General features: G+C 48.5%; 2 protein-coding genes across 5 annotated transcripts in view; both read left to right on the top strand.

Annotated features, from left to right (window-relative positions):
• C2CD3 (C2 domain containing 3 centriole elongation regulator) overlaps positions 1-5922 on the top strand; it is a 163218-nt gene extending 157296 nt beyond the window's left edge. For all 4 annotated transcript variants that reach the window (XM_053560620.1, XM_053560619.1, XM_053560621.1 and 1 more), the window contains one exon: positions 3899-5922. In XM_053560620.1, the coding sequence (XP_053416595.1) occupies positions 3899-4039 (141 nt within the window). In that variant the 3' untranslated portion in view covers positions 4040-5922. The remainder of the gene's footprint in view (positions 1-3898) is intronic.
• A 4242-nt stretch (positions 5923-10164) lies between these two features.
• UCP3 (uncoupling protein 3) lies at positions 10165-24393 on the top strand. The gene is made up of 7 exons (XM_053560629.1): positions 10165-10281; positions 15494-15702; positions 16453-16663; positions 16916-17116; positions 18208-18309; positions 18790-18970; positions 21392-24393. Exons 2-7 carry the CDS (start codon positions 15577-15579, stop codon positions 21504-21506), a joined length of 936 nt encoding a protein of 311 aa, XP_053416604.1. The 5' UTR covers positions 10165-10281; positions 15494-15576; the 3' UTR covers positions 21507-24393.
• Positions 24394-25391: the final 998 nt, after the last annotated feature.

Here is a 25391-nt window from a genome sequence, read left to right as displayed (position 1 = left end):
CCTGTGGCTCAGTGAGTAGGGCGCCGGCCCCATATGCCGAGGGTGGCGGGTTCAAACCCAGCCCCGGCCAAGCTGCAACAAAAAAATAGCCGGGCGTTGTGGCGGGCACCTGTAGTCCCAGCTACTCGGGAGGCTGAGGCAAGAGAATCGCTTAAGCCCAGGAGCTGGAGGTTGCTGTGAGCTGTGTGAGGCCACGGCACTCTACCAAGGGCCATAAAGTGAGACTCTGTCTCTGCAAAAAAAAAAAAAAAAAGAAAGTACAAACTAAGAATGTAAACTATGTCATGAATTTTTTTATATGACATCAATTTTATATAGATCACATGTTGAAATGATAATATATTGGCTTTATCAGGCTAAATAAATTAAAATTAATTTCAAAAAAAGGAGAGAAAAAGATATTCCTTCTTCACACCTTTGCTCAAGTTAAGTCTCTACGTGGCAAGCCCTCTCTAATCCTCTTAACTTCACACTCCACCGGAGTCTTTCATCCTGAAGGTGCTCTTCCAGGGATTTCATCCCATGTTTGACACCTGCTGTCTAGACTGCAAGGTACCTTTGCCGATCCTGCTTCTGTGTGGGCTCCTCCTACCTCCCCCAGGGTTGATAGTTCCTCAAAAGCACTTGCTAGGCTGACAATTTCTTAGGCCCTCAGGCTTCCAGCCAAGTGTATGGGCATATTTAGAGGACTAGTTAGTACACGTGGGGTAATCACTGCTCTGGGAAATTTCACCTTGGATGTCCCCTCAAAGGTTGTGTGTTTCAGGGTAGTAATCCTGGCAAAGAATCTTTACTACTAAATCAAGATTTTTTTTAAGCCCTTTCAAGGTCAACAAAGCCAAATGCTGCTGAGTGTGTATTCTCTGTCCTTCTACCCCCAGCCCTGTCCTTTACACAGAGCCACGCCCCACCCTGTCCTGGTCCCTGGGCCTGGGCCATGCAGATAAGGCTTCCTAGGTCACTGGGTCCATGTGTGGGTGCTAGAAGGTTGGTAGAACCTGCCATACTCAATCCAGCTCCAGGGTAGATAATGGGTCTAGCTAGCGGGTATCAGCCTGTGCTCATGCTATTCCCTCTAATGGATGACCTCACTCCTCCACCCAGCTCTGTTCAAACTTTGACCTTCTCAGATCCCACCTCTGTGCGAAGCCTCCCCAGACTTTGCTGTTATTAACTGTTCCTTTCTCAGTGTTCCCAAGCTCTAAGCATCATCTCTGTGTTGTTAGGTAGGTCAGTGTCTGTCCCCGTTTTGTTTTTTTTTGTTTGTTTGTTTTTGCAGTTTTTGGCCAGAGCCAGGTGTGAACCTGCCGGTATATGTGGCCAGCGCCCTACTCCTTTGAGCCACAGGCGCCGCCCCATCTGTCCCCCTTCTAGTTGAGAAGCCTAGTTGCTTCTCAGCCTTTTGGCTAAGATCAAGTGTAGCTGAGAAACCCTATGGAAACAAAAACCATCTGCGTATTGTCTAAAGAGCTGATCAGGTAGAATAGATCTTAGCCTCCTGAAAGGTTTGATGAATCACCCACAGAGGTCTTTTCATGGTCATTTCATGAACTGAGGAGAGAGCAAGACCCATGCTCTCTAGCTAAAGCTAAAAATGCTTCTCTTTTAGAAAGTATGGAAACGAAGGCCTGATTTTAGGATTTGAGACAGAGGACAATACTTATAGGCCTGTTTTCCTATCTGGCTTAAAAACATCTTCATAGTCCCCTCTCACTATAACAGAAAGAAATTAAAAAGAAGATACATCCGGGCGGTGCCTGTGGCTCAAGGAGTAGGGCGCCGGTCCCATATGCCAGAGGTGGCGGGTTCAAACCCAGCCCCGGCTAAAAACCACAAAAAAAAAAAAAAAGATACATCCGATGACCCAGAAAATCCATCTGTGGTAAAGACAGGGTACTGGAATGGGACTTGTATCACCTCGAAATCCCAAATCACTCAAGAAACCATCTTCTTGGGTCTTGGAAATAGAGAAGGGCATACACAAGTTTAAGTTCTATAGAGACTCTGAGAGGGTTTGCCCTAACTAAAGGCCTGGCACACAGTAGGCCAACAACCCCTTGTCCTAGAATGAATGAATGAAAAGGTTGCTGCAAGCGTTTCCTCCCTACCCAATTTAATCCTCTGGCCTCGTCCCACTCACACTGATATAGCAGCTACCAAGCTCCTATCTTGGACCTGGCCCAGCCAAGGACACAGCATCTAATCCAGTCCGTGCCCTACACAAGATCATTTAGCTTAGAGGGGGGAGGCAACAGGCACAGGATGGCCCACTGGCCTGAGGCTTTATGGGGTGCAAGTGTTTCCCATATTTTGGAAGGAAGAACTGCAAACACCAGCAAAAAGTAGGTTTTCTTCCCTTTTAACCCAGGCCACCAAGAAGACAGGGAGATATTATCATCTGGTCTCTACTGTACAACCCAGGTAAGCCTCCCTGTGGGCTGACAGTGCTGAGAGCTTGCTCGGGTCAGGGGGTATACAATTCCCTAGCATTTAGAATTCTAGATCGGCAGGAACCCTCAAGATTACCCATCCATCTCACCATTTTGTGGGTGGGAAACTGACACCCAAACAGTAGGGCAGGAATGCCTGACTCCCACTCCCCTCATCTCATTCTGACTGCTATTGTAATTCTTTGGGTAGATCTCTCTGTCTCCCAGAGCTTTGAGCTCTAAAGGTCAAGAACAGAGTTCTGTTAATTTCTGTGTCCCTCTCACAGATATTTAAAAGGTCAAAGAAGATGTTGCTGATCCCAGAAAGCAACTAATCAGGGATCTCTTTCTCATTAGCAGAATTGCAGGTGGCAGAGAGGTCCCAATCTCTAGGGTCCCCACCCCAAGCTGATTCTCAGTGCCCAGGATGTAGGACAGTAGGCTATCAGTGCTCCATCAGCTTGTGATCATCTCAGCTCCTAAGATTTGAGGATAGGGAAGAGATACTCATCTACAGGACAGGCTACATGCTGCAAATTCAGCCAGGTTTGCCTGTGGTAGCTAATCCCATCTCCTTGTAGAACCGCTTCCCCAGGGCTTTGCCCTCAGCCAACTGCCTTCCTGTATAGCTTTGAGCTCCGTCAGTGTAGGAACCTTGACAGAGTAAGAGGAAAGGAAAGAAAAAAGGTGAATGAGCAAATGACAGAGCCCAGAGGACGATGATGCCATAACACGAAGGCAGTCACCCTAAAGATAGATTTAATGGTACCCTGTCAGCCCAAGAAAGGGATATGTTTGGTATCAGGGCAATGTGTATGTGCTTCGTGTCACCTGGCAGTTCCAAAAACTCCAAAAGCCCAAACAGAGAGTACATTATTCACCGACATCTCCCAGGCGTCGAATATATTCCTAAGGTCACACATGGGACAGTAACAACTCAGAGAAAGTATGAAGTTTCAAATCTATCCTGGAGGTGACAGCCCCTTCCTTCTCCAGAGGCACAAGAAAAAGTCAGAGTTAGGGTTCACATCCCGGCTCTGCTGCTTGGAGCTGTGGGATTTTGTGTTTATTCCACATGAATTGTGGTTTCCTCATCCACAGCATGGGGAGAAGGATCTACACCAGGGGTCCTCAAACTGCGGCCCGTGGGCCACATGAAGCAGTGTGATTGTATTTGTTCCCATTTTGTTTTTTTACTTCAAAATAAGATACGTGCAGTGTGCATAATTTGGTCATAGCCTTTTTTTTTTTTTTTTTTTTTAACTATAGTCCGGCCCTCCAATGGTCTGAGGAACAGTGAATTGGCCCCCTGTTTAAAAAGTTTGAGGATGCCTGATCTACACAGCTTACGTGGTTAAGGTAACCAGTAAGCTCTACATAAATAGTAACCAAAAGATGAGAGGAACCAAAGTCATCTATTGGTGATGTAATATCTTCAGTGCTCACCTAGCTGACTTCTTCCTCTCCAGGACAAGAGTGGAGCCACCAGGGGAACCCTCTCCCGAAGACCTTGTCGCCCCAGACCTAATTCACTCCCTCCCAACCTGCCTGAGGAAGAATCTCGCAGGATCGCACGGATATTTTCTTCCCGGTACTCCCAGAAAGACTAATGCAGCCTGAGGGACTAAAGGAAAGAACAACCTGCACACCTTCCCTCAGCCTTGTACAGCTTATAGGAAGCACCAGGTCTGGCTCCCTCCACCAGCCTAGTCCATGGGCGCCTGGAGAAGCCCTCAGTCCAGACTAGAGGAGCATCCCAACCAGCCCAGTGTCCACCTGCCAGGACTTCTGCTTCTTTCTTCTAGCAAAGGCTAGAAATAAAATGGATTCCAATGCCAACGTGGCCCATCCATCTTTTGACCAAGGGACCCAAGCAGGCAACTTGGGATGGAGAAACTGCTCCCAGTGTCCTTAACTCAGCTGACTTCTGACATGAGCCTACCCTCCTGCCAGAATATGATGGACCATTTTTGCCTTAAAGCTTGGAGTGGGGGACTTTGTAGTTTGTGTGCATAGCTGAGGAAATCCTAGAGCCACCTGCAGTTCATTTTCATGGAAATAGGGTATTTTATGGACATAAATTATTATGCTATAACAAATTAATAGGAGGGACTGGAGAAATCACCTCCTTCCAACTTTTAACCCGATCGTCTGTAATTCTAACCATGCTTTTAACTTACTGTTTTTACCCATTTCTGAAGGTCATTTCCTGCCCATGTTTGAATAAAGCCATATTGCTTATTTGCATTTTGTGCAGTGTTTCCTGGATTGGCCGCTAGAACGGGGGTGCTAGGAATTCATTTGTGCTTTAACTGCCAGTGAGAAGAAAGCTTGACAAACATACAGTCTCCTACAGAAGCTTGTCTGGAACAGGGAACCAGGGTCACCATGAGACTTGAGCTCCTCAATAAGATCAGGTTAATCCAGGTTACAGTGATACCCAGCAAAGTGGAGAATCTCTTGGAATAAGCCCTTCAGAATCCCCCTGGTCTCTGGGATGGATAATTCCAGATTAGACTGTCAGACCACAAACACTAGAGCAGCTGCCACAGACAAGGCCTTGTGGGGGGATGAGAAAGGAGCACAGATGTGTAGAGTATGCAGTGTTACTGGGTGAGAGGGGTGGAAGGGAACTAATGTGGAGGGCCCTGCTGTTCACCCACAAGCGCATGTCACTTCAGTCCTCAAAACAGCTCCTGAAGTTCAGTGTTTTACCTCTGGTTATGTGGTTATGAAGTGAATTACCACACGAGACATCCCCAGACATGTTTTGAGCGCTCAGTGATCAAAACAAGGTACTGCCAGGAAGTGCCGTGAAAGTGGGGAAAGCCCGTGTGGGATAGAGCAGTCGGGGGAGGCTTCCTAGAAGAGACAGTGTGACCCCAGGGAGCTGGCCAGGCCCTGGACAGCTGCAGAATCAGGAGGGTACTCTGAGCCATGGTAACTGGAGATAGAGAAGAGACTGGCCTGGCTCTGCCTGAGCCCTGGCCTCATCTGTAATACAGATAATAATCCCAGCTTCATAGGATTGTGATGAAGATCAAATGAGATGACATTTGTGAAAGTGCTTTGCTTACACTTGGCACATAGTGGGAGTTTAAGAAATGTCAGCCCCACCCACACTCTGAAGTGTGGGGTTAGTGATCAGGTTAGTCCAGGTTATAGTAATACCCAGAAAAGTGGAGGAATCTCCTGGAATAAGCCCCTCAGAATCCCCCCACAAGGCCTGTGCACCAAAAACTGGGACAGGCAGAGTACGCTGGGCCTCAGAGGGTACAGAGTGATGCAGGAAGCCTAGGAGGGAGCAGCTGCCCTCCTTATTGCCGTCACATGAGCCTTTCCCCTTCTGTTTATCTTGCCCCCTGAGCTTCAGCCTGTGGTCCACCCCCCCCCCCAACACCACAGAGGCCGTCCTCCCTCCCTCCCAAGTCTCCTTCTCGGGTCACCAGTGCACAAGTTTCAAGGCCCAGAGATCCACCTCCCTTGGGACACAGAACCTACGGAAGGACAGTCGGGCCCAGGGCTGGGGGGTAAACACTGGGGTGAAGAATGTTCCCTTTCAAATCCTCCAGCTCCTCTATGAAGCTAAATTATAGCTTTCACATGAAGGCTATAACCCAACTATATAGCACAAGACTATGGGGAAAGGGCCAAGGAAGGGGAAGGGAGGGGGAAGGTTAGGGTGGAGAGAGGGTAATGGGTGGGGCCACATCTATGGTGCATCTTAGAATGGGTACAGGCGAAACTAAATGCAGAATATAAATGCCTACATACAGTAACCAAGAAAATGCCATGAAGGCTACATTGAACAGTTTGATGAGAATATTTCAGATTGTATATGAAACCCGCACATTGTACCCCTTGATTGCACTAATGTACACAGCTATGATTTAACAATAAAAATAAATTCATTTAAAAAAAAAAATCCTCCAGCTCCTGTAAATAAACTGATCAGAGTCAAGATAGGATATGCTGCAGGAGGACATGGGCTTCCTCCTACCTACTGAGAGCAGCCTCATGACAGAGGGACCCTGAGGATCTGACCCTCACCACCCCTACTCCCAGAGAGTCTGTTAACTTACCATAATCTTGTCCCTAGAAGTTGGATGTATTTCCAGGGGCCAGCTCTGAGGTGGATGGCTTGCTGAGGCATACAAGATGGAGATGAGGTAGATGTGTGTTCCCACCACCAGAATTGGCCAGTGTCTCCCCCACTTCCCTTTGAGCACTCCCTCCACAGAGACCTGAATGTTGATGTTTCTGATCACCAGAGGCTGGTTGCATCCCGGCCCACAGCAGCCAACCTTGGAACTTCTAGGTGGGCTGGACTCGGGACTGGGAACCAAACCAGACAGACCTGGCCCTGCCCTTAAGAAGCCTCTAGCCAGGGTGTCCAACCTCTGTGGCTCCCCACAGGCTGCATGCTGATTTTCTTTCTTTTCTTTTTTTTTCTTTTTTTGAGAAGTCTCACTATGTCACCCTCAGTAGAGTGCAATGGCGTCACAGCTCACAGCAACCTCAAACTCTTGGGCTTAAGCAATTTTCTTGCCTCAGCCTTAAGAGTAGCTGGAACTACAAGTGCCCGCCACATTTTTTTTTTTTTTTTTTTGTAGTAGTCGTTTAGCAGGCCCAGGCCAGGTTCAAAACCATCAGCCCTGGGGCGGCACCTGTGGCTCAGTGAGGAGGGTGCGGGCCCCATATGCCGAGGGTGGTGGGTTCAAACCCAGCCCCGGCCAAACTGCAACAAAAAAATAGCCGGGCGTTGTGGCGGGCGCCTGTAGTCCCAGCTACTCGGGAGGCTGAGGCAAGAGAATCGCTTAAGCCCAGGAGTTGGAGGCTGCTGTGAGCTGTGTGACGCCATGGCACTCTACAGAGGGCGGTACAGTGAGACTCTGTCTCTACAAAAAAAAAAAAAAAAAAACCATCAGCCCTGGTATATGTGGCTGGCGCCCTAACCACTGATATATGGGTTCTGAGTCCATATCCCAATTTTGTTTATCTGTGGTGTTGGAGATCATGAAAAATAGTTTTCATTACTGTTTGTGCATTTAATGTGTGATCCAAGACAACTTATTCTTCCAATGTGTGGCAGAGGGAAAACAAGGTTGGACACCTAAGTTAAGCCAAAGTAAGTTCACCTCTCCCTCCCACTGGGTTTCTGTAGAATCTGCTGCCCCCTTGTTTGGGTTCCTACTCTTTATCCCTTCCCCATAGGCCCCTTGCAATTCACCCCACCACCTCCAGGCTAGTATTGCCAGCTGGAGCTGGAACATACTTCCTGAGCCGTCCTCATCTCAGCAACCCCAGCAGCCACTCCCTTCTGACATAACTGCCTATTCTACTGACAGTAAGAACTGGGCCTGGTCCAGGGTGGCGCCTGTGGCTCAGTGAGCAGGGCGCCGGCCCCATATACCGAGGGTGGTGGGTTCAAACCCAGTCCCAGCCAAACTGCAACAAAAAAATAGCCGGGTGTGTGGCGAGCGCCTGTAGTCCCAGCTACTCTGGAGGCTGAGGCAGGAGAATCGCCTAAGCCCAGGAGTTGGAGGTTGCTGTGAGCTGTGTGATGCCATGGCACTCTACTGAGGACAATAAAGTGAAACTCTGTCTCTACAAAAAAAAAAAAAAAAAAAAGAACTGGGCCTGGTCCAAGGAAGGGGACAGATACAGCCAAAACTTTGCACTTGAGCCTCTGTAGTTCAGACCACCTGCTCTGTGACCATCCATGGTTGTGTGCCCAAGTCCAGAAATGGGGCTTCTGCCTACTCCTCTGCCCTACCCAGTTAACTCCCTTTGCATACCTCCCTTCTCCCCCTCCTCTCTCCTTCCTTCCTCCTCCCACTTCTCTTCTGTCCCCCCCACCTAGATCCCAAGGTCAGCCATGCCCAACCCTTACTCTCAGTGTCTGTGGGTAGAGCCTACAGTTGCTGCTGCAGCTGCCCCAGCTCCCTTTGGCTCCAGCAGTGTTCATGCTGAAGCCTCCAAGTACCATGTCCAAGGGAAAAGTAATCACAGCAGATAGGCCTAATCTGTGGTATGGTTTAGAGGCTGGAGGTCCGGCCCTGCCACATACCAGCCATATGACCCAGGTAAGCCATTGCCCTCCGAGACTTGGTTTTCTCCTCTGTAAAAATAAGCAGTAAAATTTTAGGGTCCTTAGCAATAAACGGGAATGAAGTACAGCCACATACCACAACGTGGATGAACTCTGAAAGCACCGTTATGCCAGTGAGAGAAGCCAGTTACAAAAGAGCACGTACTAGGCTGGGCGCAGGGGCTCAGGCCTATAATCCCAGCACTCTGGGAGGCCAAGGCAGATGGATTGCCTGAGCTCAGGAGTTGGAGAACAGCCTGAGCAAGAGCGAGACCCTGTCTCAGAAAAAAAACTAGCTGGGGCACCCATAGCTCAATGGTTAGGATGTTGGCCACATACACCCAGTCTGGTGAGTTCAAACCCCACCTGGGCCTGCTAAACAAACAAACAAAAAAAAAAAATGGCCAGGCATTGTGGTGGGCACCTGTAGTCCCAGCTACTAGGGAAGCTGAGACAAGAGAATCACTTGAGCCCAAGAGTTTGAGGTTACTGTGAGCTATGATACCATGGGACTCTACTGAGGGTGACAAAGTAAGACTCTATCTCAAAAAAAAAAAAGCATATACTGTATGATTCTATTTATATGAAATATCCAGAATAGGCAAATTCATAGAGGCTGAAGACAGATTACTGGTTGCCTGAGTTGGGGGGGATAGTAATATGTATGGAGTTTTGAGGGATGGGGGTTGATGAAAATGTGAAATAGATTGGTGATGGTTGCACAATTCTGAATATACTAAAAACAACTTGACTTTTTTTTTTTGACACTTTGTCACCCCTTGGTAGAGTGTCATGGCATCATAGCTCACAGCAACCTCAAACTCTTGGGCTCAAGCAATTCTCTTGCCTCACCCTCGCAAGTAGCTGGGACTACAGGCACCTGCCACAATGCCAGGCTATTTTTATTGCAGTTTGGCCTGGGCCAGGTTCAAACCCACCACCCTCAGTATATGGGGCTGGTGCCCTACCCACTGAGCCACCAGCACCGCCCATGCCAGGCTATTTTTAGAGACAGGGTCTCATTCTTGGTTGGGTAGGTCTTGAACTCATGAGCTCAAGCAATCCACCTGCCTCAGCCTCCCGGAGTGCTAGGATTACAGGTGTGAGCCACCGCACTCGGCCAAAAAACCACTTGAATTGGTAACTTTTAAATAGGTGAATTGTATGGTATGTGAATTTTGTCTTAATCTGTAATTTAAAAAAACTTAGAATCCTAACAGCACCTATCTCATGGGCTATGAAAAACAGAAACTTCATATGTGCTAAATATTTTACTATTATTAAAAATATATATATTGTATATATATATGAAGTGCCAAGAAATGACAATTATCATAATTATTAAGAAGAGGCCTGAGTTGCCCAACCTATCATGGGAGGCCTTGACCTATGAACTGTGTAAAGTGACAGGTCCACCACCCCCACATACCCCTGTCACCACCGACCAGGGAAGTTTTCAAAGCTTGAAGGAGCTATATTAAAGTGCCCACAAGCAGGAGAACTGAACCAAATCTGGAACTCACTGACCTCCCCCCTCATGTCCCTACCCCTCACCAGCCAGCCTCTCATCAAGTGATTGGCTGTCAACTAGCTTCTCTAGGATAAGGTTTCAGGTCAGCCGAATGTATCAGACCAGTGCCAAGCTGAAGCAACAGAGACAACTGTGAATGGCAGGGAGGGGCCCTCAGATCCCTGTTGCCACTTCCTGGGATAGAACCCTACAGAGCCCCTATGCTGCCCCTGCCCTGGCTGAACTCCCAGGTAAGACCCCTTTCTCCTCCCCACCCCACCCCTTCTTGTTCTCCTTCTCATGGAGGCTTACCAGAGCAGTCAGCTGCTGTCAGAGATCACCAGCCATAGCATGATAGACCTGAGAGATTCAGTGGAGCCCCGAGCCTTGTCAAGATGAGGGAACTGCATCCCTAATGACAGCACTGTTACAGGCTGGGACTGAAACCAGCACCTGTGTCACTCACCAAGGACTCCCCTTGCCCCACTATCTGATTCCGGTGGGATTTTGCAAATCCCCATACATAGGAAGTAGCTTTGTTCTTTGCCTGGCCCAGAATCTCTAGGATTCCTCCATAGTGTCAAAGCCTCTGTGCATGGGGATCTTGAGGCTGTTTTTCTGAGTAGGGGTGGTGGGGGCACCTGTGGCCTGAGGCTGACCCAGGTCATATGCTGGGAGGTTTTTAGAGCCCGTAGTCACTCTCTGCCCAAACAGCTTCTGTGGGACGCTGTGGTAACTTTGCCAGGAAGGGTGGGGTTGTACTTGGGGAGGCAATAGGATATCTCAGAGTAGGGTCACCTACTTCAGAGCTACTGATGGGGGTGGGGGGGATTTGTTTCTAATGCAGATGCAATCTCCAGGGCTGAGGGAAGAGAACCCACTCTGTAAATCTCAGGGACTGAGATTTCCCTGATAACTGGAGACTTTCTGGGCAGTGGAATAGTCACAGGTTCAGGTGTGGGACAGACCTGGGTGCCAAGCTCAGCTCCCTCACTTCAGCTGCGTGATTAGCTAAAGCCTTCAAACTTCATAAATCAGGTCCCTGGTTTATGAAGTGGGAATAATAACAGCAACTACCTATAGCCTCATAAAGAGATTGAATTTAGTTAATGTCTACAAAGCCCTCAGCAGGGGGCCTGATGAAGGAAGCACTCAGCAAATGTTAACAGGCTGTGCAGACTAGATCAGCCCATCCCTCAGATACCCCAACAGAGCTACAGAGGTGGGGACTCTTTTGACTTTTTCCTCTACCGGCCAGCAACAAACGTCTGTTGGCTCCTAGAGTGCTAGGGGAGGCTGGAGAGGGGAAGAAGGAGGCTGGGAAGCCCTGGTCTCAGGGCAGCCCCTACCTGCGCCCACCACCATAGCCTCCCTTCCTCCCCCAACTTGACTGAAACTTCTAGAGCTCTCCCACCAAGGTATGTGGCTTTTGACCAGAGTCCATGCCCATCAGTTCCCTGTGCTGTAGGTGGCTCAGGACTGCCTCTAGAATAGGCTCCAGCTTTGCCCCTGGACACTGTTCTTGACCAAGTTCAGGCTTCCACACCTCCTGCTGGCACCATACCAGCAATCTCCTCACTCAGAGGTTCCTGAGTGGTCTCGGGGCCTCCCATCTTTCCCTTCCAGTCCATTCCTGACACCTGCACTAGCATGCTCCAAACACAGGTCTGATGGTGTTACTTGAAAACCACCAACCACTCTCCCTTCTCCACCAGATTAAACATAACCCTGGTATTCAAGGTCCTCTACCAAAGGCCCCTGTGATCATCTCTGGTCTTATTTCCTATTTCTCCACTTCAGTAAATGTGATTCTTTGGTTAACTGGCCCTCCGTGACCCCTCTGAGTATCCTCCCTGCACTAGGTTTCAGAAAGAAGCAAATAAGTAGATCTGTCTCTGTCTTTAGGGCTCCTCTTCTAGGGGCAAACCTTTGCAGTTAATAAGCCTATTCTAGGCTCAGTGCCTGTAGCTTAGCAGCTAGGCACCAGGCACATACACCAGAGCTGGCAGGTTTGAACCCAGTCCAGGCCTGCCAAACAACAATGACAAATACTACCAAAAAATAGCCAAGAATTGTGGCAGGCACCTATAGACCCAGCTACTTGGGAGGCTGAGGCAAGAGAATTGCTTAAGCCCTAGAGTTGGAGGTTGCTGTGAACTGTGATGCCACGGCACTCTACCAAGGGCGACATAATGAGACTCTGTCTCAAAAAAAAAAAAAAAAAACTCATTGTATAAGAAAGTGTGGGGTTGCAGACAGTTGAGGACAATGTAGGTTCAGAGGAGAAGCCCTGTGTGACAGTTCAGCCCTCCAGGGAGGGAAGAACAGGCTTTCCCCAGCCTCACCAGGAGGCAAAGCTGGTAAAGCCAGCTCTTTGCAGGGTCTGACACAGCACAAACTCTCCACCGCAAGAGCCTAGGGCAGAGAATGCACTGGAGTCCCACAGCTCGGGGGAGTCTCACCTCTGCTGCTTCATGGCCCCAGACACTCTGAAAGTGGGAAAAAATAACTAATTTGTAGGGTTTTTGTTTTTTGGGTTGCTTTTTTTTTGAGACAGAGTCTCACTCTGTTGCCCAAGCTAGAGTGCAGTGGTGTCAGCCTAGCTCACAACAACCTCAAAACTCCTGGGTTCAAGCAAGCCTCCTGCCTCAGCCTGCTGAGTAGCTAGGATTACAGGTGTCCACCACAACATCGGCTAGTTGTCTATTTTTAGTAGAGGCCTCGCTCTTGCTCAGGCTGGTCTCAAACTCCTGAGCTCAAGTAATCCTCCCAAAGCGCTAGGGTCACAGGCATGAGCCACCACATCAGGCCAACTTATAGGGCTTTTTCTTAGACCCTGGGTGGCCCCCAAAGATTTTGGAAAAGGGACATTCCTACAACCAATTAGACACTAGGGAACACAGCACCCTAGGGCCTCCCCAACTCTGAGAGATCCTCAGATTCATAACTCTGAGGTCCCAAGCAGCTCAGCTTACTTCAGAAAAGGGGAAGGGCACTGAAATGCCAGCGCTTAGGAGAGAGAGAGGCTACTGGGGTGCAGGCACTGGGAGAGGCAGCTGCTCCCACACACTCACACGCTGCATTCCAGACCCAGGCAGAGGAGCCAGAGCCTCACCTCTGGAGACAAGCCCAGCACCTGGCAGCTACTGGTCTTCTGTAGGGCAAAGGGGAGTGAGGAAGGAGGCAGGTGGAGGGTGAGTCCTCTATCACACCTGCAATGCTCTCTCTTCAGCCAAGAGGTGTGCCTGTTGCCTACCTACCTGGGAGGCTGAGGGAGGAGGATCAGATTGCTTCAGCCTAGGAATTGGAGGCTGCAATGAGCTATGAAGAATCCACTGCACTCTAGCCGGGGCAACAGAGCAAGACCTTATCTTTAAGAAACAAAAGTAGGCTCAGTGCCTGTGGCTCAAGTGGCTAAGGCACCAGCCACATACACCTGAGCTGGCACGTTCAATTCCAGCCCGGACCCGCCAAACAATGATGGCTGCAACCACAAAGAAAAATAAATAACCAGGCATTGTGGCAGGCACCTGTAGTCCCAGCTACTTGGAAGGCAGAGGCAGCAGAATCGCTTGAGCCCAGGAGTTGGAGGTTGCTGTGAGCTGTGATGCCACAGCACTCTACCCAGGGTGACAGCTTCAGGCTCTGTCTCCAAAAAAAAAAAAAAAAAAGGAAAGAAAAGTAAAATAAAAAATAAAAATAATTTTAAAAAAACACTATATGTAGGCAACCTTGCCAAAATAAAAAAGTTTTTCATAAGTATAATGTAGCAAGGGGCGGGGGAAGAGAGAAGGTGATGGGTGGGATCTCACCTAATGTACATAAAGTGAGGGTGTTCAACATGCCCCCTGGGTGAAGGGCTCAACTACCACTTGACTTTGGGAGACTGAGGCAGGTGGATTGCTTAAGCTCAAGCATTCGAGATCAGCCAGAGCAAGAGCGAGACCCTGTCTCTAAACAGAAAAAGAGCCGAGCATTGTGGTGGGTGACTGTCCTAGTTCTAGCTAGTTGGGAGGCTTAGGCAAGAAAATCACTTGAGCCCAGGAGTTTGAGGTTGCTGTAAGCTATGACTCCACAGCACTCTACCCAGGGAGACAAAGTGATACTCTGTCTCAAAAAAAAAAAAAAGTAACCTAAACATTCATACCCTCATATCAATCTGAAATTTAAAAAATAAAAAATTTAAAGTTTTTGGCTTGGCTCCTGTGGCTCAAGCAGCTAAGGCGCCAGCCACATACACCTGAGCTAGCAAATTCGAATCTAGCCCGGGCCCGCCAAACAACAATGCTGGCTGCAACCAAAAAATAGCTGGGTGTTGTGGCGAGCACATATGGTCCCAGCTACTTGGGAGGTGGAGGCCGGAGAATCCCTTGAGCCCAGGAATTGGAGGTTGCTGTGAGCTATGATGCCAAGGCACTCTACCCAGGGCAACAGCTTGAGGCTCTGTCTCAAAAAAAAAAAAAAAAAATTTAAAGTTTTCATCCAATAAGAAAACAGTCTTGGGCAGCGCCTGTGGTTCAGTGGGTAGGGCGCTGGCCCCATATACTGAGGGTGGCGGGTTCAAACCCAGCCACAGTCGGGGTGTTGTGGCAGGCGCCTGTAGTCCCAGCTATTCAGGAGACTGAGGCAAGAGAATCGCCTAAGCCCAGGAGTTGGAGGTTGCTGTGAGCTGTGTGACACCACAGCACTCTACCAAGGGCGATAAAGTGAGACTCTGTCTCTACCAAAAAAAAAAAAAAGTTTTGTTGAGTCACAACCAACATTTATTTAAATTATTTGGGAGAGAAGGGTCTGTGAGACTTGGCAGACTTTGTGCACCTCAGAGCGCAGGATGAGCAGAGAAGGCCTCTCACGGGAAGCAGCTTGACACCAGGGAGAAGAGGGTTTGTGTAGAGCCAGATCCACATCTGGTCGCTGCCTAAGCGTCAATTTCCCCATCTATATGGTAGAGATACTACCACCAGCCCTTCCTCCCTCAGATTTGGAGCAGAGGGGCCAGGAGCAGAGTGAGTATTGCAAGATATGGGGATGGGAAAGCGACTTGTTTCATAGGCCAAGTTCATACAGCTCAAGTGCATCAGTGCCCAGGCTTCTCACTTTTCGAAGACCCACCTGGGTGCTGAGGGCGCCCGGGGACTGGGGTAGACAACTGCTCCATCTGCCTTTTTTCTTTTTTTTTTGGTAGAGACAGAGTCTCACTTTATCACCCTCGGTAGAGTGCTGTGGCATCACAGCTCACAGCAACCTTCAGCTCTTGAGCTTAGGCGATTCTCTTATCTCAGCTTCCCAAGTAGCTGGGACTACAGGCGCCCGCCACAATGCCCAGCTATTTGTTGTTGTTGTTGTCGTTGCAGTTTGGCTGGGGCTGGGTTTGAACTCGCCACCCTTGGTATATGGGGCCAGCGCCCTACTCACTGAGCCACAAGCACCGCCCTCCATCTGCCTCTTCTGGCCTCTCTCCAGCAGCCTCCCCACTGTACTGAAGTCCACAGTCACAGAGCAGACTCTTCTGGCCCCAAAGGAACTGGGCAGCGTTTTTCAGGACCATGGTTGGACTAAAGCCTTCAGAAGTGCCTCCCACAACGGCTGTGAAGTTCCTGGGGGCGGGCACAGCAGCCTGTTTTGCTGACCTCCTTACCTTTCCGCTGGACACAGCTAAGGTCCGCCTACAGGTAGGTGCCCTGTGACCAAGGATCATTGTTGGTATCAAGGGAAGGGCTAGTTCTCTACCACAGCACCCATGCTGTCTGCACGATGCCCTTCCTCACACATCCCTGATGAGTCCACCCACCCTACTTCTTAGAACTCTTCCTTACTTCCTCCCCATTGCCATCACCCAAGACAAAATTTTAAAAAGAAGCCAGGCACAGTGGCTCACACCTGTAATCTTAGTACTCTGGGAAGCCAAGGCAGGTGGATTGCTTGAGCTCACAAGTTCAAGACCAGCCTGAACAGAAGCGAGACCAAGTCTCTACTAAAAATAGAAAAACTGAGGCAAGGAGATCACTTGAGCCTAAGTTGCAGGTTTCTGTGAGCTATGATGCCATGGTAATCTACCCAGGGCAACAGCTTGAGACTCTGTCTTAAAAAAAAGAAAAAATTAAAAAACGAAATCTAAACTCCTTGGCATGATGTTAGTAGGCCCTACTCTGTAAACCATAAGGTAAATGTAAGGAATTGTGTGACTTTGCACAATCCAGGAAGCATTTATAAAGTGGGAAAAACAATGTGCCCCTCTGACCTGCCATCCCATGTGTGCATACACTGCTTTGTGAACTGCAAGGCACTGCACAAACCTGCATTATTTATACTGTGATGTGATAGCTGCAGTTGTTCTCCGGGTTAGCCCAGGCAGGGTCCCTGTACACACAACTCCTTCCTGCCTGCCCACCCAGCTCTTAAGCATTGCGATTGTTCCTCAGATCCAAGGGGAGAACCAGGCAGCCCAGGCGGCCCTGGGTGTGCAGTACCGTGGTGTGCTGGGCACCATCCTGACCATGGTGCGCACTGAGGGCCCCCGCAGCCCCTACAACGGGCTGGTTGCCGGCCTGCAGCGCCAGATGAGCTTTGCCTCCATCCGCATTGGCCTCTATGACTCGGTCAAGCAGTTCTATACACCCAAAGGAGCAGAACGTGAGTGCCTGCATCCCTGTGGACACCAAGGGGGTGGGTGGAAGCAGAATGTATGTCAGTAGACTCAGAGCAGAGCTAGGGTGCAGTAGGGTGCAGGGAAGCTGGTAACAGACACTCGTGAGGAGACTCTGAGTGGCCTTCCAGAAAGCTTCAGATCCTAACCCAGGGGAGAGCACAGGCAGCGAGCAGGGGCAGCCCCATAAAGATCATCGTCCCAGAAAGGGACACTGGCTCACTCTCTGCTTCTCCCAGACTCCAGTGTCACTACCCGGATTTTGGCGGGTTGCACCACAGGGGCCATGGCAGTAACCTGCGCCCAACCCACGGATGTGGTGAAGATCCGATTTCAAGCCAGTGTGCACCTCGGGCCCGGGAGTGACAGGAAATACGGTGGGACTATGGATGCCTACAGAACCATTGCCAGGGAGGAAGGGCTCAGGGGCCTGTGGAAAGGTAAGTTTGGATCCAGACTCTGGGGGCCTTTGGCAGAGCCCTCCTCACACTAGGGCCGGTCAGGAGGGAACTCCCAGCATGGTGTATTCCAGTGATTCTAAAAAAAATCCCAACCCAAAATACCTGACTGACCTGCCACGATACCTCTAATTCAGTTGATTTTACCAACACTACCACAAGCAGACGGCTGCAGGGGAGACAGAAATGAATACAAAGCACCTTCCACCGTGGCAGGGCACTTGCAGACACACAGAGGAGATTAAGTCAGGGAGTAGCTACGCCTGCCTGCCGCGGGCAGGATGTGCTGGGTGTCATGCCAGAGGTGTAGAGGTGTGGGCTTTTTCCCACAGGCGGGAAAAAGCCCACAAGCGCTGCGGAAAAGGTAGGCATAAGCTGGGCCTCAAAGGCCTAACAGACTCGAGATGTGTGGAGATGGAAGGGACGGGCTTTCAAGTAGGTCACAGAGAAAACACAGAAGCTTCAGAAAAGCGCAGCTGTGAGGAGTGAGACACAGGGAGGGGCAGTGCTAAGGGGACTTCTTAGTTCCCTCTGTGGCGGCCACCCTGACGAATGCCAGAATCTCTCACAAGTGAGCCATGAGGTCACATGAATTCTTGAAGAAGAAATAGTAACCCAGTGAAGTTTAAGAGCAAGACATCTGGGTGATAGCCCTGGCCCTGCACTCACTTGATGGGTGCCCTCCTGGAGCCTGTCCCCTCACCTGTGAAACCAGGAGGTTGGTATAATAATCTCCTAGGGCTCTGCTAGCACTACAGTCTCACTTCTGTCACTGCTTCAAAAGCCCAGCCTCCCTCTTCCAAAGAATGACATCCTTTTCTGGCTACAGCTGGGTCTCGGGAAGACATATTTTAATTTTCACAGCTATTATAGTTTATCCTCTAAAATGTGGTCAAATCAACACAAGTGGGCTTCTGTTTTTCTTTCTGAGGAAGACATGTTAACCCTAGAGAGGAACATTTGGAATCTGCTCAGCTCGGTGGGCTTTTCACACTTTGCCCCACACTGGGACCTGGGGCCTTGCAGCCGGAGTGTCCATTTCTCCCATTCATCAGCCCCAGCTCTCTTAACAGGAACTTTTCCCAACATCACAAGGAATGCCATTGTCAACTGTGCTGAGATGGTGACCTATGACATCATCAAGGAGAAGCTGCTGGACTATCGCCTATTCACAGGTGAGGCACTAGGGTCCAGGCAGACAGCCTCTGCTCAGCAGGGCAGGCACATGGGACTCCAAAAAGTGGGCAGCACGCAGAGGCAACTGAGCTTTAGGAGAAGAGGGAACGGCAGCCAAAAAACTGCCCGCTACATCACTGTGACCAGTAGGAAAGACGCCTGGGCTGAAAGGTTAGAGAGCTGGATGCCAACCCTGGCACCACTTCTCACCATGGATCTTTAAGCGAGGGTCTCTCACCTTCTCTGATTGTAGTTTCCTCAAATTAGGTGATTGGGCTGGATGACCTTCCAACTCTGAGATGACCCAGTTCTAATTAGTTTGCCAATACTTACCAAGAGCTTAGCCCTGGGCAAGCTTATGAAAAGTACTGTCCTGATGCTCAAGGAGTTCAGGGTTTAGCTGGGGACAAACAATGAGCATACAAGGAATAGAATGCAAGCACACTCCCTGGTATTTGCTCTTCCATTCCCTTCTATAGACAACTTCCCTTGCCACTTTGTCTCTGCCTTTGGAGCTGGCTTCTGTGCCACAGTGGTGGCCTCCCCAGTGGATGTGGTGAAGACCCGGTATATGAACTCCCTACCAGGCCAGTACCGCAGCCCCCTGGACTGTATGCTAAAGATGGTAGCCCAGGAGGGCCCCACAGCCTTCTACAAGGGGTGAGTGCTTCCCGTACCTCCAGCACACCCACCTAGAGAACTGGGGCGTCTTTCCTTTCTAATGTGGCTACCGTGGGTCAGTCTGGGAATGCAGTGGTGAACAGTACAGATGTAAATGCCACAAATGAGAAGTATAAAGAACTATGGAGGAAAAGAAAAGTGAACCAAACCTGATCTGGTGGAGAGTCAGGGAACCCTTGATGAGAAAAAAAGAGTCTAGGGATAGGTGAAAGTACTGTCTAACTCCAAACTTTGGGGGCAGAAGAGGAGAGAAATGTAGTTAGTAATCCTCGAACTTTTCACCAGACTACACAGATGGCAGCCAGTGCCTTACTCACTGTCCCAACACACTCCACGTTTTCCTGCTTCTATACCTTTGCACTTACCGTTCCCTCCTCATGGAATGCCTCTCACCATCTACAGGGTCTAAATCTCAGCCATTCTTTAGGACTAGTTCCTATGCTACCTCCTCCCTAACACTCTCGGGTATAAATTTTCCCTCCTCCCTGTGGACTTTGGCAATACTATTTGATGGCATTTACCGCCTCATGCCTTTTATTTGTATTATCTCCCCCGCTAAAGCACAAGCTCCTTAAAGCCAAGGATCAGTAGCTTATACCATTTATCTCCCAAAGCCCCTAGCACAATAATGTGGATTATTTATGATTATCATGACAGCTAAGTCACCGTGTATTAGGCCTTATGCTAGGCACTTGGCATATGTTACCTCAACGATCTCCTGAACTGGGTCGTAGTCTCCACATTCACTGAGGAGGATACTGAGCCTCAGAAAACGTTAATAACTTGTCCAAGATCACAGGTTAAAATGACAAAGCCACAGCTCAAACCCAGACCATCAAATATGTTGTTGTTTATCCTACTAGTAAGCCTTTTGCTTGGCCCTTTCACCTCCCACCACTGATGCCTTCAATGGATAGTTTTCTGGTGCCCGATGTAAGACTGGACCCAAGAAAACAGGAGTCACTATAGGTTCTCAAGCCTGGGAATGACATGATAAAACTACATTCAGTTGACAGACTGTTCTGATAAGTGCCTCTATCTTTATACTCTTTCTTTCTAACCACTTGTCTCAGTTTATTCTTTCACTTGTCAAATATTTATTGAGCATCAAAAAAAAAAATTTTTTATTGAGCATCTTGTGTATGCCAAGCCCTGTGCTATGCTTCCCTCAGATGAGCCTAGAAACAATATTAAAGTATAAATTTATTTTATATTAGAGAGTAGGGAAATAGTGGAGCCCAAGAGTTTAGGGTTGCTGTGGGCTGTGACACCACGGCACCCTACCGAAGGTGACATAAGGAGATTGTCTCAAAAATAAATAAATATGGGTTGTAAACTAGAAACTAGTAGAGGTAGGATTTGAACCCAGGTCTGACTCCAGAGTTCACATTTATTGCCGCAATGCTACAATCCTGGTGAGGGTCAGGAAAGGCCATGGCATGAGGTTATGGTGCCCTCTCTGAGTCCTACAGAGCAAAGAGCATCCAGCCAGGCAAGGAAGAGAGTAGGGGACACGCCAGCAGAGCAACATGAGCAAAGGCATGGGCCTGGCACTGTCAGGGAACTGTAACTGGCTGAGTCTGGCAGGAGTGAAAGTGTTCCAGGAGGGGATTAGAGGAGAGGACCCTGGCAGTAGCAGTCATAGCTGCCTTATAGAACTGTGAGAATTAACTGCCTGACACAGTAATCTGGCTCAGAATGTTAGTTCTCTTTCCTTTCCTGGCTCCAACATCTGCCTAAATCCCCTAGGCCAGGAGTCCTCAAACTTTTTAAACAGGGGTCCAGTTCACTGTTCCTCAGACCACTGGAGGGCCGGACTATAGTTTAAAAAAAAAACTATGAACAAATTTCTATGCACACTGCACATATCTTATTTTGAAGTAATAAAACAAAACAAGAACAAATACAATATTTAAAATGAAGAACAAGTAAAGTTAAATCAACAAACTTATCAGTATTTCAATGGGAACTATGGGCCTGCTTTTGGCTAATGAAATGGTCAATGTCCGGTTCCATATTTGTCACTGCTAGTCGGAACAGGTGATGCAAGTGTGCATCAGTTAGTCCTGAGACTGAGAGGAGCGAGAGACAGAGAGAAGGAGGGGAGTCGGGGAGTGCGGCGCACATTCCACACATGCGCACTGCGGCCCGGGACCAGTCTGCTGCTAAGCAGGACAGGCAGCGGTGGCAAAAACACAGCAGGCCGGATAAATGTCCTCGGTGGGCCGTAGTTTGAGGACACCTGCCCTAGGCAGTGAAGAAAAAGACAGATCTCAGAAAATGCTCAAGACAAACAGAAGTCAAGGTTCCTTGACATGCTGTGTACAGGTAAAGAACAGCGGCTCTATTTGTGGTCTCTCAGCCCTCTCCACCTGAAGTTTTGGTTGTTTTCCTCATCAGATTTACACCCTCCTTCTTGCGTTTGGGAACCTGGAATGTGATGATGTTCGTAACCTATGAGCAGCTGAAACGGGCCTTGATGAAAGTCCAGATGTTACGAGAATCTCCTTTTTGAACAAGACAAGAAAGCGACTGGTACTTAACTTGCTTGAAACCAGTTAAGAATGGAATAGAACAGTCGATCCATATACATGTGGACACAGACTACACATGTTTACAGAACTGTTTACTTGTTGCTGATTCAAGAAACAGAAGTAGAAGAGGAAGAATTCTGGTCTTCAGTGCTTTATCTTAAGCATGCTTTTGCACCGACAAGATGGAAATAAATTATATTAATTTTTGAAAACCATTTGGCATGCCTAACATTTAGGCAAGAGAAACCAAATGAATCCATTTGGATACAGCAGAAGTTTGCAAATTTGTCTCCTCCATAAAATCTGATCAGACAATGAATTATAAGCAGGAATGACTGTAAGCCTGGGACAGGAGTGGCCCACAACACAGTTGGAAATCAGCCAAGGAGTCTAGAAGGATGCTTCCAAAGCACCACAAAGATTGTGACTGCAGGCCTCGCGGTCACACGTGGATCATAAGCCTTTTTGTAATGTGTCTGCCGTGTAGAATCCACTGGGATTCTACGAAATCTGAGAAACAGAAGAAAGCCTAGAACCTGTGCCAAAGAAGCTGTGATGAGAATCTGGAGAATCAAGAGGGCACCCTTAGTCCTTTTCCTGTAAAATGGGTTGATAATCCCTCCCCTACCTACCTCACCAGGGTGAAGATCCCATGAGAAGCTGGGTATAAAGGCACTTTATAAAAGAAAAAGCTCTGTACACACGTAAATAGAAGGATGCTGTCTTGGGAGACATTTTGTCAGGACAAAGAGGAACTGCCAGAGGCAGCACCTGTGGCTCAGTGAAAAGGGCGCCGGCCCCATATGCTGAGGGTGGTGGGTTTGAGCCTGGCCCCGGCCAAACTGCAACAAAAAAAAAATAGCCGGGCGTTGTGGCAGGCACCTGTAGTCCCAGCTCCTCGGGAGGCTGAGACAACAGAATTGCCTAAGCCCAGGAGCTGGAGGTTGCTGTGAGCTGTGACGTCACAGCACTCTACTGAGGGCGATAAAGACTCTGCTTTAAAAAAAAAAAAAAAAAAAGAGGAATTGCCAGAGAATAAGTTTTTGAAAGATACAATTGTCTACAAGTAAGACCAAAGGGGCCAGGAGTGACAAAAGATGACATGAATCTGCAGGCCTTACTCCCTGGCTCGATTGTGAGCACCTTGAAGGGTTGTGGTACTTGGGGAAAAAGAGGTAGATGCCAGACCGACAGCCTACACTAGCAGGACTCAGAATGTTTGGAAAATTATTATGACTCAATAAAGGAATTCACACCTCCAGTGGGGGATGAGAACAACTGCTTTCTGTCTTCTCTTTCTTAAACAGAAACTTCTGGCTTGGTGCCCATAGCTCAGTGGTTACAATGCCGGCCACATACACCAGGGCTGGTGGGTTCAAACCCAGCCTGGGCCTGCTGAGCAACAATGACAACTGCAACAAAAAAAAAAATAGCCGAGTGTTGTGGCGGGCGCCTGTAGCCCCAGCTACGTGAGAGGCTGAGGCAAGAGAATCACTTAAGTCCAAGAGTTTGAAGTTGCTGTGAGCTGTGATGTTACTGCCCTCTACAGGCTATGTAGTGAGACTCTGTTTCAAAAAAAAAAAAAAAAGTTAAACAGAAATTTCTGTTCTCACTTCAGGTTCCTATTTTTCAGGGTTGGACCAAATCTGGCCCCACACAGTTACCCTTTCTTCTGCCTGCTCTGACCCATTTTGTTTTTTGTTTTTTTGAGACAGAGCCTCAAGCTGTCGCCCTGGGTAGAGTGCCATGGCATCATAGCTCACAGGAACCTTCAACTCCTGGGCTTAAGTGATTCTCCTGCCTCCACCTCCCAAGTAGCTGAAACTACAGGCACCCACCACAACGCCGGGCTATTTTTTGATTGCAAATGTCATTGTTGTTTGCCGGGCCTGGGATGGATTTGAACCCGCCAGCTCAGGTGTATGTGGCTGGCGCCTTAGCCGTTTGAGCCACAGGCACCGCCTGACTCATTTTGATTGCAGGAAAAAATCACTCTACCTTTTAGGGCTTCAGCTCCTCCACTGCAAAAGGCAGGGTTGAACCACACAACTTCCAAGCTTAAGACCACATGTCTTTCAAACTAATAATGGAGACCCAGAATTCCAGTGTCTTTTTCTTCTTTTTAGCAGCCTTGGGTGGTTCTTTTTTTTTTTTCAGTTTTGGCCAGGGCCAGTCTTAAACCCACCACCCACAGTATATGGGGCCAGCACCCTACTCCTTGAGCCACAGGCGCCGCCCCAGGGTGGTTCTGATGATAGTCAGAACTAGGTTCAAACCTCACCCCACCCCACCTTCTTGGTGACCTAGCTACTGGGAATCTTTGCATCTCAATGTCCTACCAAAGAAGTAGGAATAATAAATCCTCCCTAGAGGCTTGTTGGGAGGGTTGATCTAAAGTGCCTTGGAATACGGAGCTGCTCCTAATGACATTCTCTCCTTCCCCACTCTGACTCCTCTGCACCCTGGGAAAAAGCAAATATCCATTCATCCTTACCTCTTTCTTCTTCTTTTTTTTGTTTTTGAGACAGAGTCTCACTAGAGTGCTATCGCGTCACAGCTCACAGCAACCTCCAACTCTTGGACTTAGGCGATCCTCTTGCCTCAGCCTCCTGAGTAGCTAGACTACAGGCACCCACCACAATGCCCAGCTATTTTTTGGTGCAATTTGGCCGGGGCCAGGTTCAAACCCGCCACCCTCGGTATATGTGGCTGGCTCCCTACCCACTGAGCGACAGGCACCGTCCCTCACCTCTTTCTTAAATTTAAATTATAACTTGAGATAATCCACATATGCAAACTGGATAAAAGCAAAAAGAAATTGATTTAATGTCAGATTTGTCTTTCAAATAAAACTCACATTTAAAAGTTTTTCTTTTGACTTGACTGATAATGTACAAATTACTCTCAAACTTCTGGTCTCAGTTTGTAAGTTTCTAGAGGTCAGGAACTACTTTGTCCATGATTTTCTATGTAGCAATATGTATATTTTTGAGATAGTCTCTGTCTCCCTGGGTAGAGTGCTGTGGCGTCATAGCTCACAGCAACCTCAAACTCTTGGGCTTGAGCAAACAATCCAGCAAGTTTTTCTATTTTTAGTAGAGATGGGGTCTCACTCTTGCTCAGGCTGGTCCTGAGTTTCCCAGAATGCTAGGATTATATGTGTGAGCCACTGCACCTGGCTTCTATGTAGCAATATTAACACATCGTTGGCTTGGCACCTGTAGCACAGTGGTTACAGCGCCAGCCACATACACTGAGGGTGGCAGGTTCCAACCCCGCCCAGGCCAGCTAAATAACTGCAACAAAAAAATAGCCAGGTGTTGTGATGGGCACCTGTAGTCCGAGCTTTTTGGGAGGCTAAGGCAAGAGAACGGCTTAAGCCCATGACTTTGAGGTTGCTGTGAGCTGTGACGTCACAGCACTCTACCAAGAGCAGCATAGTGAGACTCTGTCTCAAAAAGAAAACAAAAAAAACAAAAACAAAAAAACCCACATCATCTTGGCTTGACACCCGTAGCTCAATGGTTAGGGCACTGGCCACATACACGGAGCGGTGGGTTCAAACACGGCCCCATCCAGCTAAACAATGACAACTGCAACCAAAAAACAGCTAGGCATTGTGGCAGGTGCCTGCAGTCCCAGCTACTTGGGAGGCTGAGGCAAGAGAATTGCTTAAGCCCAAGAGTTTGAGGTTGCTGTGAGCTGTGACGCTACAGCACTCTACTGAGGGCCACATAGTAAGACTCTGTCTCAAAAACAAAACATAACACAAGAAAACACATCATCTACTCAAAGAATGGTATTTGGGTGATGATTCAGGTAAGATGGGGACAATAAATTCTTCTAAGAGATTTTTGACTGGGATC

The sequence above is a fragment of the Nycticebus coucang genome, chromosome 14 (genome assembly GCF_027406575.1).
Source record: "Nycticebus coucang isolate mNycCou1 chromosome 14, mNycCou1.pri, whole genome shotgun sequence".
In the NCBI taxonomy this organism is placed as follows: domain Eukaryota; kingdom Metazoa; phylum Chordata; class Mammalia; order Primates; family Lorisidae; genus Nycticebus; species Nycticebus coucang.
The sequence above is the reverse complement of the archived record's forward strand: the minus strand, read 5'-3'. Positions and strand labels throughout refer to the sequence as shown.